The 13,066-nt window shown below is 49.0% G+C and overlaps 4 protein-coding genes across 4 annotated transcripts; 2 read left to right on the top strand and 2 right to left on the bottom strand.

The window, feature by feature from the left end:
* Positions 1-217: 217 nt before the first annotated feature.
* Positions 218-1,924, top strand: FIESC28_07368 (uncharacterized protein; the record flags this gene model as incomplete). The annotated part of the gene is made up of 4 exons (XM_031161508.1): positions 218-519; positions 569-620; positions 697-845; positions 901-1,924. 4 exons carry the CDS (start codon positions 218-220, stop codon positions 1,922-1,924), a joined length of 1,527 nt encoding a protein of 508 aa, XP_031014413.1.
* Positions 1,925-3,500: 1,576 nt separating this feature from the next.
* FIESC28_07367 (uncharacterized protein) lies at positions 3,501-4,019 on the bottom strand (the record flags this gene model as incomplete). Its single annotated transcript, XM_031161507.1, has 3 exons — positions 3,501-3,550; positions 3,598-3,686; positions 3,742-4,019. 3 exons carry the CDS (start codon positions 4,017-4,019, stop codon positions 3,501-3,503), a joined length of 417 nt encoding a protein of 138 aa, XP_031014412.1.
* Positions 4,020-5,332: 1,313 nt separating this feature from the next.
* FIESC28_07366 (uncharacterized protein) lies at positions 5,333-7,127 on the top strand (the record flags this gene model as incomplete). Its single annotated transcript, XM_031161506.1, has 3 exons — positions 5,333-5,954; positions 6,012-6,510; positions 6,560-7,127. 3 exons carry the CDS (start codon positions 5,333-5,335, stop codon positions 7,125-7,127), a joined length of 1,689 nt encoding a protein of 562 aa, XP_031014411.1.
* Positions 7,128-7,728: 601 nt separating this feature from the next.
* Positions 7,729-11,149, bottom strand: FIESC28_07365 (uncharacterized protein; the record flags this gene model as incomplete). Its single annotated transcript, XM_031161505.1, has 2 exons — positions 7,729-10,745; positions 10,798-11,149. 2 exons carry the CDS (start codon positions 11,147-11,149, stop codon positions 7,729-7,731), a joined length of 3,369 nt encoding a protein of 1,122 aa, XP_031014410.1.
* Between the last annotated feature and the right edge of the window lie 1,917 nt (positions 11,150-13,066).

Raw genomic sequence — 13,066 nt, 5'->3', positions numbered from 1 at the left:
GTGCACCCTTGTGAAATCAGCCCTTCTCAATTCTGTCTAGAAGCACCCACTGAATTATTAATCCACCCCGTTTGGCGCAAAGCTTACAAGCACGCAAGTCAACGACCTTCACGAGGTTGACAATCCAAGAGTCCTTAAAAAAAAAGCCCTTTCTCTTTTTCCCGCTGTATTCGTCTCATAGTCGCCGTATTACGAAACCTTTGTCCATCTCAAAACCATGGCATCTCTCACAGGCGGGGCATACCCCCCCACTGTCAAGTCTGAAGAAAAGGATGCCCTCATCGAGACTGTCAAGGACTGGTCGATAGGCAATGGTCTTGCAGTTCGACCTCCGCCAACCGTTATAGCCGCTGAAGCAGATCCCAAGGGTATTGCTGCTACCAACGTGCCCGTCACTCTCTTCCCCAGCCCGTTTCCCAAGCGATGTTTCGCTCAAGGCAAGGCGGTTCAAAAGACTTACAATGAGTTGTATGCTTCAGTGAGCAGGGATGAAGAGTTTCTGGCCCAAGTGGTGAAAGAGTATGTAAATTCTGACGCATTGCAACTTGCAATTTCTGATCAATTCTAGGGTTGCAGATGGTGATGACTTTATCCGTAACTTATGGGATGTCCATACTAAGGTCAAGGCTGAGGGATATACGCAGGCAAGATTCTTTTAATCGAATTGGAGTCTCGATGCATAGCTAACTATATCAGCCTCTATCTCTGGGGTTGTTCCGATCGGATTACATGGTCCATCAGGACACTCACACTTCTCCCCCTTCTTTGCAAGTTAAGCAAGTCGAATTCAACACCATTGCTTCATCTTTTGGTGGTCTCTCAACTTACACTTCCGCTCTTCATAAGTACTTACCCCGAGAGTGTTTCACTTGGTTGTCAACACGAGACTGATATGAATAGGTACCTTGCTACTACAGAGTACCCTATCTTGGAAAATTCGATCCCTCAAGGGTCGCTGGATTTACCAGAAAACACCAGCACTCGCGGCTTGGCAGCAGGCATTGAAGCAGCTTACAACATCTATCCCACATCTGAGCTCGGTCACCAAAAGTGTGTCATCTTCCTTGTTCAGGATGGAGAGAGGAACATTTTCGATCAGCGTCATCTAGAGTATCAAATTATCAACTCTTCACCATCTATCCCCGTCTTCAGACTGCCACACTCCCAGATCCTGAAGCACACAAAGATTGCAGACACCTCGAAGCGACAGCTTCTGTATCATCTTCCAAGAAACCCCGCCAAGGTGTATGAGGTTGCCGTCATTTACATGCGATCTGGATATGGACCTTCTGACTACCCGGACCAGCAAGCCTGGGAAGCTCGTTACCACTTGGAAAGATCAAATGCCATCAAGTGTCCCACGGTTTTGACTCAATTGGCTGGAACAAAGAAAGTTCAGCAAATCTTGGCGACACCGCGTCCATCAACATCGCCTTCGGCCCTTAGCAGATTTATCCGCGACGATACCAGTGAAGCAGCTGAGCTCTGGCGCACATTCACCAATATCTTCCCCATGGACACAAGCGATGCTGGTCTTGAGGCAAGAAAGAAGGCCCTCGATCCGGAAGCTTGTCAAGACTACGTGTTAAAGCCTCAGCGAGAAGGTGGTGGAAACAACATCTACCGAGGGGCTATTCCCGACTTTCTAAAGTCTGTTCCTGAGTCTCATTGGGGTTCTTATATCCTTATGGAGCTCATTACTCCTCCCCCTGTCAACAACATCATCCTCCGTAATGGTAGCCTCGAACAAGGCGGTGTCATCTGTGAGCTAGGAATTTATGGTACTTGTGTCTGGGACCAGAGTACAGGAAAGGTTCATCACAACGAAGAGGCCGGATATCTGTTACGTACAAAGGGCGATAAGAGTGAAGAGGGTGGTGTTGCTGCTGGCTTTGGATGTATGGATAGCTGTACTCTAGTATAGGGTCTCGTCATGGTGTCAGAAGAATTGTCCTCCAAGGCTTAGGCTACAGAAATAAAGTAGCCTAAATGCTAGCATAAGCTAGCACAAGATAACCAGATTATTTCATCTTTTATGCTCTCGGCGGTCAATTCTGACACCCATCTGGGGCTGGTGCCTTGCGGCGCATGATAACAGGTTGTCACGACTGGATGAGTTGCTACTTCTATCTTTCCTTCAAGGCAGTTTCATCTTCAAGACCAAGCCGGTGCCATTTGTCTTCAGTTGCCAGTAATGACCTCTGGTGTCTCTTGCCTGTTCGTGTACTCTGATAATATCACCTATCAGACCTTCTCGAGATAGGATGGCGAAGTTCTTAGGAACAGTTTTATCATATTCCACTTCTTAATACCACATTGTCACCCTCTTCTTCATTGATTCATCACAGGTAATGATTCTAATTATCATCTTCGTTAAACTTTTCATTTTCCAGCTGATAATCCGACCCGTTGGCCTCCCATCTCAAGCAGAATTTCCTATACAAGCACAGCCCAAGAAGAACGAGCGGGTAGATTCGACTTCATAACAGGACGATAAAATGTGGCAACCGCAATTGCTACAAAAACTCTGGCACTTCAGACGACGTGGACAATGGCTAGGGGATCAGCCAGATCAAGGACCCAGAGTACCAAATTTCCCACAAGCTGTTCATCGACTGGCTTTCATACATCTGGAGAATCAACGGCGGCTTGACTTTTGGCGCCCTCAGCTGTTGGTGCATATTTTGATCCTCTGCGTTGGGACAATACGCATCGTGATCAGATTACCCCAGCATGCATTTCACCTGAGACAGCGACTCATCACTTTGTCAGAGTATATTCTCTTGTTGCCAGGATACATTCTCTCTTTGCTCCCACAAGCCATCTTGGTATTGGCGCAACGGTTCGCGCAATATCTCGCAGTGATACTTCGAGTACTGAATGGGATCACCCCAATGCTTCGTCTTATAGGACTTCGAGTTGTACCACAACGACTACCGCTGCCGATTGATCTGGTTGTGCTGTTAATAGGACTGGTTCTATTGGAAAAAGTCGTGTTTTGGGCTGCGGTGATCCTGGGAATCCTATTCCTGCAACAACCACAGGGATCATCAGTTCGTCGTCACTTGTTCGGTGGAAATGACGATTGTGCTTGAACGGAAGACTCGGCTGAATGATCGTTTGTCGGGTAAAAAACGATTCAACGGGGCAAATTCAACGTTCCAAGGATGGATCACATTGGCAGTTTTGAAAATCAGCGAGAACAAGGTTGAAATCCAACTCAGTAATTAGGCTCAACAGCGATTGGTAGACATAGACGATAATTCTCAGCGGTTGATCTACTCAATTACGTCCCGAGACTGTGATCTTAATAAGTATATTGCATCGTGGTATCATACAGTTCCTCCAGCAGCTGTCCTTAAAGCTCATCGTACATTGCACCCATACATTAGCATCCGACAAAAGAAACCATCTTTGTGAGAGGAGAGCCAGCGGGCAGGGTATTGTGGCGCCACGAAAAGGTTGCGTCCGTGTGAACAAGAATCGATCGGGGATTCTGCTTACTCGCCCTGCTCAGGAGCTTGGGGACGTCGAAGAACCTCGATTTGGCCTGGATTATGTTAGGATTGACGACAACGTGGTATTGGGAAGGCATACGCTGGACGACACTGAAGCTGGTACGGTTCTGGCCGTTTGCGTCAGTGTAAGGGTGCAGAGAAGCATCGCCCTCGACGTAGACAGTAGCACTGTATGTGTTGTTAGCATGGTTTGGTCTGCCTTTGAATGGCTGTCATATCATACCCCTTGGGAAGGTTCATGAGGTAGTCTCGAGAAGGACCTTCAGCGAAGCTTGTGACCTTGAACCAGCTGGTCTTGCGGTTTTCGCGAGAGCCGCTGTTGCTGGCGACAGCGTAGCGGACGACTTCACGGCCAGTGCTGGTGGGGTGGACCTCGGGAGTATCAGCGAGGTTACCAATAATGGTGATCTTGGCGAGAGGTCGAGCAGAGGTGGTGCTGAAAGCACGGGCAGTAAAAGCCGGAGCGACGGCGGCGCGACGAAGGGCGGTAGAGAAAGACATGGTGTGTATTGATATTTTTTCTTTTCTTTGTTTCGTTTCGTCGTTTGCTGAGGCTGAGGGGTGAACGAGGGAAGCTGAAGCGGAGTGAACGGGGATTTGTTGATAAGAGGGACTGGGGGACTTTGAGAACAGTCGCGTAGTTTCGAAACCCTGAGACGCGATAGGGTAGGAAGCTGAGATTGAGAGACCCTCTTCAACGCGTTATTTGATTGGTTAATGCTGACAGCTCTTGTGTGACCCGATAAACGGGTGCCGTTGAGATTAGGCGGCTCGGGTATATGCATATACGTCACACTGCGATTTCAGTCAACGGACTTCCTAGGTACCTACCTAAAGAACCGGGCTGTTTAATCTCCAAGATAGACTTCGCGACTCGGTAGTATGAGATGATTTGAAATAGAGGATTTCACTAAGATATCTGAATCACTAGCCGCTAAATCATTTTACTCCTGTCTGGGAGCTCCGTCATCCATCTGGACCCTGGCTCTGGGACTACTTAGACTAAATGCTCTGGATCACGACCGCCATCCGCCAAGCTTCGTCATATCTTCCCAAAGAAAAAAAGATGGCGACTCAAAGTTCAGCGCCCCTCGATCCTTTTCTTGGCTAGACAGATTGAGTTTTTATAGAGCTTGCATGGCAGTGGAGGCGTAGATTTCAAGCTCAGGCTCAGGCTCAGGCTCAGGCTCAGACTCAGACTCTGGTCTAAGTTTAGTTGATGGGCTAGGTACGAACCCCTCACTAAGCAAATGCCTAAAATCTCGTTCGTTCGCTTAATTCGACCCCTGTACACTTCACTTGCCCGATCGGGTTGTCAATAGACGCCCTCAATAGCCGCGTTTATAGATCTGGGCATGGCAATAACACCTTACTCCAAACGGAGACAAAGATTCCTTATTCTTTTCTTATTGACAGGAGGGCGAAGGGGGCGGGAAGTAAAGACGTAATACACTAATAATGATAGTAAACTAATTCAGGGCCCCTCAGGAACGTCAAGCATGTCTAAGTCGCCGCCTTATTGAGCCTCTCCGTCCTTATTGACGGGCAGGTAGACAGAATTGGCTAGCTATTTATCTTATTCAAATTGAACACTGTATAAGGAAGACAACAGAACCGTTGAGCCAACTGTAGAGCAAGGTCCTTGCGCTTCCCGCTTTGATCAGCCGTTGGGCCAAGACGTTGCCATCTTGCATCTGTTAACCTCACCAACAGCACTATCACCAACAGCATCACCAAGTTGCTTTGACTTTTTCTTCATATACTCAATTTTCCACGCTTCAGCCTTATAAGCTTCTTCTACCTCGCTTGTCGTCATGGCCGGCTCAACCCACTTGTTCGGTCGTGACGACCTGTCTATAATAGCAACTCCTGGACCAGCAACTACCACGACTCCTTCGCTCACAGCCAACCTCGTCTGCAGAGTACTTCTCGCCACCATCGCCAACATAGCATGTATAGTACCTCTAAAGAATCTTTACCGCAATGGCGAATTCGCGGCTGTTGTATTTATTGCCAACATTCAGTTTGCCAATTTCGACACAATCATCAACTCCCTTATCTGGAGAGACGACGATACTAGCAAGTGGTGGTCTGGCGAAGGACTCTGTGATATCAGCCCGTACTATACCAATTTCCAAATGGCATTATTCGTCACCTGTCTACTCGCCATAATGCGCAACCTCGCTCAACAAGTCGGTCTTTTGCGCGCCAATTCCTTGACTGTCCAAGAGAGACGTCGACGTAACCTTGTCCAGGCACTCATCATGTTCCCACTTCCTGTTATGCAGCTTGCCTGGGTATGGCCTTTGACTACTCAGAGATATGCGATAGCTACACTTGTGGGATGCACTTGGATTGCCTGGCCTTCCTGGCCTTATATGGCCTTCTTCGCTGTTGCCCCTGTTGTCGTTGCCCTGATAACGTCCGGATATGCCAGTAAGTTCATATCTATTTATCTTCTATATGATTCACAGTTTGACTAATACGAAAAAGTTCTGACCTATATCCGCTTCCGTGAAGTCGCAAGGACCACTCGAACAGCCATCAACAGCAGCAGGTCTGCTAACCAGCGCGCCCAAAGGACAAAGCGCCGCCTCTATCTAATGGTGCTGGCCATCTTGATCCCTTACCTACCCGTGGTCATCACTTTTGCTGTTCTCAACATTCTCGGTGCTTCTCCACTTCAGCCCTTCGATTACGACCTCATCCATAACCGTACCTGGCCTTATCCATGGTCGGCTGTCATTCTCGTCCCGTCCAATGGCTTCAATTTTGTCCATTTGAACAACTGCTACATCCATATCCTCGCTGCTGTCCCGGTCGTTATCTTCTTCGGAATGACAAAAGATGCTATTAACAGCTATCGTCGCGGTCTGCTCTGCTTTGGTCTTGGTCACGTATTTCCGAATCTCCATGAGGAGTATGATCCCGATAGGACCACATACGGCAGTAGTTCTGGGAACTCTCACCTCATGGATTCCTCAGTCTCAACGTGAGTAACGATATACATGGGTCTTGGATGTGATACTAACTACATGCAGCACATCCTCAATTCCGAGAAAGATCAGAAGTCTCTTTTCTAGTCGTAATCTTACCACTTCGTCATCAGCGACTCTTGATCCTGTCTCTCTGCAGTCAATCAACGTTCCTACTGCGACACCAGAAGCCGAGCCAGAACGCGACTTGGGCGGGTTCAGACCTTCACAACCACCTCGTCCAGAGATAGTCTACCCGCCTCATAATGCTCCATCTTCCACAGAAGACCCAGTAACTCTACCACCTCGAAACCCCTTCCTCTTCCGTACTCGTTTCGACTTGCCCACGATACCACTACCATCACTGGCTTCTTTCAGCTTCAGAAAGAAGAAGGACCGAAGGCCCCCTTTGGATCGTGGCCTGCCTCTCCATTTTCTTCCTTCTGTCATGAACAGTCGCTTCTGGGAGAGCAACTCGTCTCCCCAACCTGCACGCAACCAAACGCTGGTTTGGGCTGATACAGTAGACATCCCGACTCCTGACATCATCACGCCTCATACGCACTTGCTGGTTCCCATATCTTCGAATTATTCTATCACAACTGAGCCTCTGGAAGAAACTTATAGACGCTAGGAACGTCTATACGGTTGGGCTACGTGATCCATCGCTGGTGCCTGAGCCCGGCCTGAACGGTATACCTATAATGTTATGGGAGACGCTGCCAAATTCTGTGGCTTTTCTTTTCTGATTTATTGCTTTCATTAGCATCATTGCAGGCGACGGCGCAGGTACCAAAAGGGCTTATTCTTATTTAGAGACATACATTGTCAAGTTCATCGATTATAGTAATCTAGATAGGTGCCTTTCACGCGAAAGCACCTTGCTCTCTTAATATTTCCATGTTGTCAACCACGCAATTATCGGATCATTGTGAAGAATTAAAGATTTTTGTGATTATCGTTGCAATCCAGCTTGATACATGTCCTGGATCTTGACATGCATAATCTCTATAAATGACCGTCATGATGATCTTCCAAGCCCATAAATAATCATTTTTACCCAGCCGTCGTAACCAACCCTTGTTTTTCTTTTGGCAAATCGCAAACGTGAAACCCATTAGTATCGTAAATATTCGAAAGATCAAAGCTGGGTATGTGAAGTAGTAAGAAAATAGAAACATAAGGATTGTGGTCAGTGTCCCGAGGAATCGGGGAAGAGTCCTAAGGCTCAATGTTTACATGTCCTTAGCGTGTCTTTGAAGTTTGCGCATAGCTTCACGATGTACATCGAGAAGGTCTCCATTTCGCATGCGCTCGTCAAAAGCCTTATCGGCCCATTCTTTCTCTCGTTGCTGTGTCTCACGGCGCTGAGCTTCGGCCTGCTTCTGACTCAAAAGAATGTTTCGGCTCATGTCGACGTTACGCTGGACCTCTACCTCCCGGCTGGCCAAGAGGGATTGCGGGGTGAACGGGGTCTCGCGACCAGAGGTACTGATAACAGGTGTGCCGGCGCGTAGCTCATGTTGGACCGACTGTCGGAAGTTGGCAAGTGCCGTCTCTCGAGCCGCAGAATTGGGGAGTGTCGATACGCGCTGGGGTTGGTGAGAGTTCAAATACGCATCTGAAGCGTTGAAGTTGTTGGTATTGCTACCACCACTGAGACGTTGAAGTGATGGTGTCGAGTTTGATGGACTCAGGCTGCTCTGTCGCATGAGTTCCTTTCTTTTGTTCAAGGGCAGGTCGTCGGCATCCATTCCGACAGCAGCGGCGTACATCGGATAGTTGTTGAGTGATCCAGCATCGCTCGAGGTTCTATATCGAGCAGGGAGGTTGACTTCTGACGAGCTGGCCAACAAATTTCCTGCCGACTTGTTGCGGAGGTACATCTCCCGTTGACCGAGAAGAGTCTGGGGACTCGAGTACGATACAACACCTGGGGTCGATGACCGCTGGCCTTCTGTGACACCTGGGACGCTCAGATTTTGTTGCCCTATTGACTCTCCTGTTGGGGCAGGTGGTGTCGGGTTTGAAGCAACCTGTTCTTCTGCAATAGGAGCGATTGCTCCAGAAGCTATTCTCAAGGCTCCGCTAGATGAGCGTGGCATGGCACCGCTAGTTGGAGTTGAGCCAGGGCTACGATGCTGGTTCTCGCCTGTGAGAAGAGCCAGTGCAGCTGGAACATGTTGCTTTGAGCCACGGCGAGGTGCCGCATGAGAGAGATGAGAGGTTTGCGAGTCCGACCGCGTGATTGCTGGTGCTGGTGTTCCTTCACTGGAGGCCTTGCGTAGCTCTTCCATGTGTACGGGAGCCGGTGTTTCAATCGTTGGCACTGCTGAACTCCTGGGTGCAGTAACTTGGATCTCGTCGACCTCGGGAGCTTCTGCGTTGCTCAAATGCTTGGCCCATTCATTTGTTCGGTAAGACAATGCTACCTTGGAAAGTGATCTAGGGAGTCGATCCTTGGTCAGGCTCACGCGGGCTGAAGAGCTAGATGTCACAGACTTGCTCTTGTCAACACCTGTTGCAGCATCTTCCTCTCTCTTCGGTTCATCTGGCTTAGTTGTATCGCTCGTACCAACAGCCACGGGAGAATCCTGGTCCGCTTCATGTGTGCTTGGCTTATCCTTTCCACCCTTTCCTGAGAGTTCAGCGTTGATTTCGATACCCTTTCGCAATTCTTGAGTGCTACGAGAGTTGCGATCATCACCACTGACGCTCTCATCGTCCACTGTCGCTGCAACTGAGCCATCGTCATCGTGCGATCGCGACCGTGGGATGACCAACTCGTCGGTACTTTCACCATGTTCGTGTTCCTGAGACTCTCCAAGAACACGGCTCGATCGGTGGGAAATATTTCCAAGCAATTCCATCGATCCACGCGAGAGGCGAGATAATCTTTTCGCAAGTGAGTGTCGGCGGTTGTTAGGTGTCTGAGGTTCGGTATCTTGTTCATCAGCAAAGGTGGCCACGGATGAGCGATCCTCGTGAGTAAGGGCATCATGATCGTCGTTGGCAACGGGAATAGTGAATGGAAGAGGAACAACAGGAGGTGCTGTCGATCTGGCAATGGATAGTTGAGTAGAAACGCGTCTGTCGGTCTGATTGTCTACGGTAGGACGTTTTTGTCCATCATTACCAATAGTGTCGTTTACGATCTCGGTAGTTGTTGGAGCGATATCATTTGACGCCACGCGAACCGTTACTCTGCCGTCCTCGTCGTGCTCGGAAGACATCAAGTTTACGGTGGTGGTAGGCTGTTCCTTGGGTTGCTCAGGGTCGGGGATGTCTGTCATCTCAATAACCTCAACAACTGAGGCGGATTGTCCTTTCGAAGAGTCGGTCTGGCTGAGTCGATTGTGCTTCTCGTTGGGAGTTCCGCCATCGTTCGAAGTGCGAGAGGCTGTCGAGGTTCCTGCATCTCCATTGCCATAAATGCGCTCCCACTGTCGCCTCTCGCGCGCATTCGCCTCTTCGATATTCCTGCCAACTTGTTCTTCTTCCTCACGAAGATTGCGCTCCCCTTCAGCAGCCGCTTCTGCCTTCTTTTCACGCTTTTCGCGAACGAGCTTCCATAGCTTGATCTGGGAGATGATGCCGAATAGGCAGATAATGACGATTGCTGCAGTTTCAACTCGGATGCCTTTCGTGACTGGATAAGTGTCGGCCCCGAGTGGAAACAAATCATCGTTGAGCTCCCAGACATAGGCCCAGAATTCCTTCAGCCCAGCTCGACTAAAGCAATCGATTCCAAGTACTGTAACTGTAGCACCGGAGAAGGAAATCATGAGGATGAGTGCCCAATCTCTGGTGTAATGGCTGAAGTAAAAGGCAAAACCACCCACAGTAAAGCAAGCAATAAAAATAGCTTTGGCCACGACGGGACCAAGCAGCCCTCCAGGAACTAAGCAGAGAAGCCACATACTTACGCAGAAGCCACCCAAAGCACAGCCTAAACCCTCTGTTATCTCCCTGAAAAACATAGAAGCTCCACCGAGGATACACCCAGAGATCACGGCAGCAACGACGTAACCTCCTTGCAAAGCGTCGCTGACTTCAGACTTCATGACATAGACGATCAGTACAGCAACGCATAGAGCTGCGGCGAAAGCAGTCGAGAAGAAGGTATGGATCATTCGATTCTTGATTCCAATGAGAGTGTACCCGGCACCAGTAAGAAGCATGATGGTTCCTGCGACACCCCAGCCTGGTGTGAGCTTTGGCTCGATAGGAAGTTGGCCGGCAGGTATTGTGGCTAATAAGCGTGTTAGCAAGGACTCAGAAACAAACCCCACGCGTCATATTACCATTGTAGTAGGAAGATTCATCAAGTCCACTTTCGAATGGACCACCTGTGCTTGTCGATGTAGGATCTGAACTTTCCGACTTCTCCAACTCGGTAGCGGTTACAGAGATGGCTTCACTCTCTGACTGTGAATTCGTGGGCTCAGAAGATTCTGTCTTTTTTCCCAAAGCCTCGGTAGTTTTTGTGATACTGTTGTGTGCCTGTGTCGAGGTTGAGCCGGACTCAACGGCTGTTGTCTTTTGCGCATCGTCGTCGCCCGCTCTTGGGGCTATCTCGAAAGCCTCTCCACTAACATGTTGAAACGCCAGCAGGAGACAAAAGATCATCCATAACCGAGACCAACGTGCGAGCATTGTGTTGATGTGGGTGCGGAAATGTGATGTGCTGACGTTTGACAGTACAAATTATCGAGTTATGGTTATATCTTAAAACTCTTCGAGCATCCTATGAAACACGGTTCTTATGTTCCAAGCTGACTAGATGAGTTAAGAAATGATAAAAGACAAGATGTATCCTTGGGTAATAAAGGAACAAGGATACTGTAGAAAAGGATATTGGACAAAGCTTCAAGCTTGTTGATCGAGGTCCGTCTAGAGGTAAGACGAGACGAGACGTATTATGGGATTATGAGAAAAGCAGATAGAACAAGAATGAACGAATGAATGAACGAACAGGGTGCGCTGTGCATGCAGTCGATGTGCAGTAGTTGCAGTAGGAGTACTAGTAGCAGCAGTAGTGAATGCCAGGCAACCCCAGGATTAAGATCCAACACCTCCAGAGGAAACGAGCGCAGGTATAAAGAGTGACAAAGAGGTGAAGCGAAGAAGATGCAGGACCGGGAATCGGGAAGGATGTGGCATCTTAGCGTAGTTATTGTCTCGGCGTGCAGAGACAAAGATCTGATGGATGGTGGGATGGATGGATCATGGACGGATGGACTCGACTTCGAGGGAGACGCGGAGGCAGACCGGGAGTATCCTGGTCAATAAAGGGATCCATGTCCAAGATTAGCAGTGACTGGACGAAAAGGAAGACCATGGCGCGGCCGTTGAGAAGAGACTTTCTTGGGCCAATTTCCCAATGGCCTCCTGTGACGCCGGTCTATCGTGATGGTAGCGGGTGAATGGCCGACTTACACCTAAAGCTAAGGAAAACCACGGTCCACTCCCGCTGGTAGGTGGAGCGTGGGGCTCACATGGTGGTACGTACCGTATTCCCGGTTCTTGGCTTGCAGCGGCTTGCTCTTTCCTGGTTTAGACAGCGCCTGAAGCTGGGAGCACTTGCCGGCCCACCCCTCTTCCACTCAAACGGCAGCCAATCGCGGCGGTGATGTACCTGTTTCAAGTACATCCAGGTACAAATTCAGCCCATTTAGGACAGAGCCAGTGGTAGCGCGAGGCAGTAGTGGCACGATTAATATTATCATTGGCACGGTATGTTGATCAAAACATTCATCCACTGACATCAACTATTTAGGTACCTGCCTGCCTGTTCATCAGGAACACTCTTTCTCTCTTTCGTTATCATCGCAAATGGATACAAAAATATCTGAATCATCTAGTTGCTTCACAAAGTCTCAAGGGTGTTGTCTGAGACGGAACGCATAAGAACCGCGCCCTGCCATTAAGGATATGTGCGGGTAGTCCGCCCATCATCTCCACCTAAACATGCTTTTTGGTCAGATTGCATGGGACAGGGATTATGCTCAGCGGCTGAAAGACAGTGGGCATTGTGAGAGAGCATCAAGATTTTTATCCAGCTCCGGCGCAACAGCTGTACGTATTCAATTCTTGTGAAGAGGTCTTTGAGTCGGGTTATTGACCATACCTAGAAATACTGTGACATTCAATTCTCTCACAATACAACAGGAACGACTCCATCGACGACCCAGGCAGGCGTGAATAGAGCGTGCGTCGAAAGAACCCCGGCCGGAATGATCCGATGAAAGATCCCTGCTTCGACTGGTCAATGAGCGTTCAGACTCGAGTCTTCATCCTCACCATAGAAGCCCGTGACAGGATGGCTGGGGTGATGAAGCGAAGTATCCGCCCTGCAGACTCGCTACAACAGCCACTGCACCGATGCTGCAGGCTGCTCTCTTCTCAGCCGGTGCCATTGTCACACGTAGTCCAGCCTTTGTGCGCCCATGCTGCATCATCAACAAGCCCTTTCCCCATTGACCTCACCGATAGGCCAATCTGTGTTTTCTCTTACGCCAGTCTGACTTACATACAGCAATGTATACTATCTGGGTATGGGTTTTTCTTTTG

This window comes from Fusarium coffeatum (genome assembly GCF_003316985.1).
Source record: "Fusarium coffeatum strain FIESC_28 chromosome Unknown BRIP53273_contig_162, whole genome shotgun sequence".
In the NCBI taxonomy this organism is placed as follows: Eukaryota; Fungi; Ascomycota; class Sordariomycetes; order Hypocreales; family Nectriaceae; genus Fusarium; species Fusarium coffeatum.
Note: the sequence above shows the minus strand (reverse complement) of the source record. Positions and strands in the feature narration are given on the sequence as shown.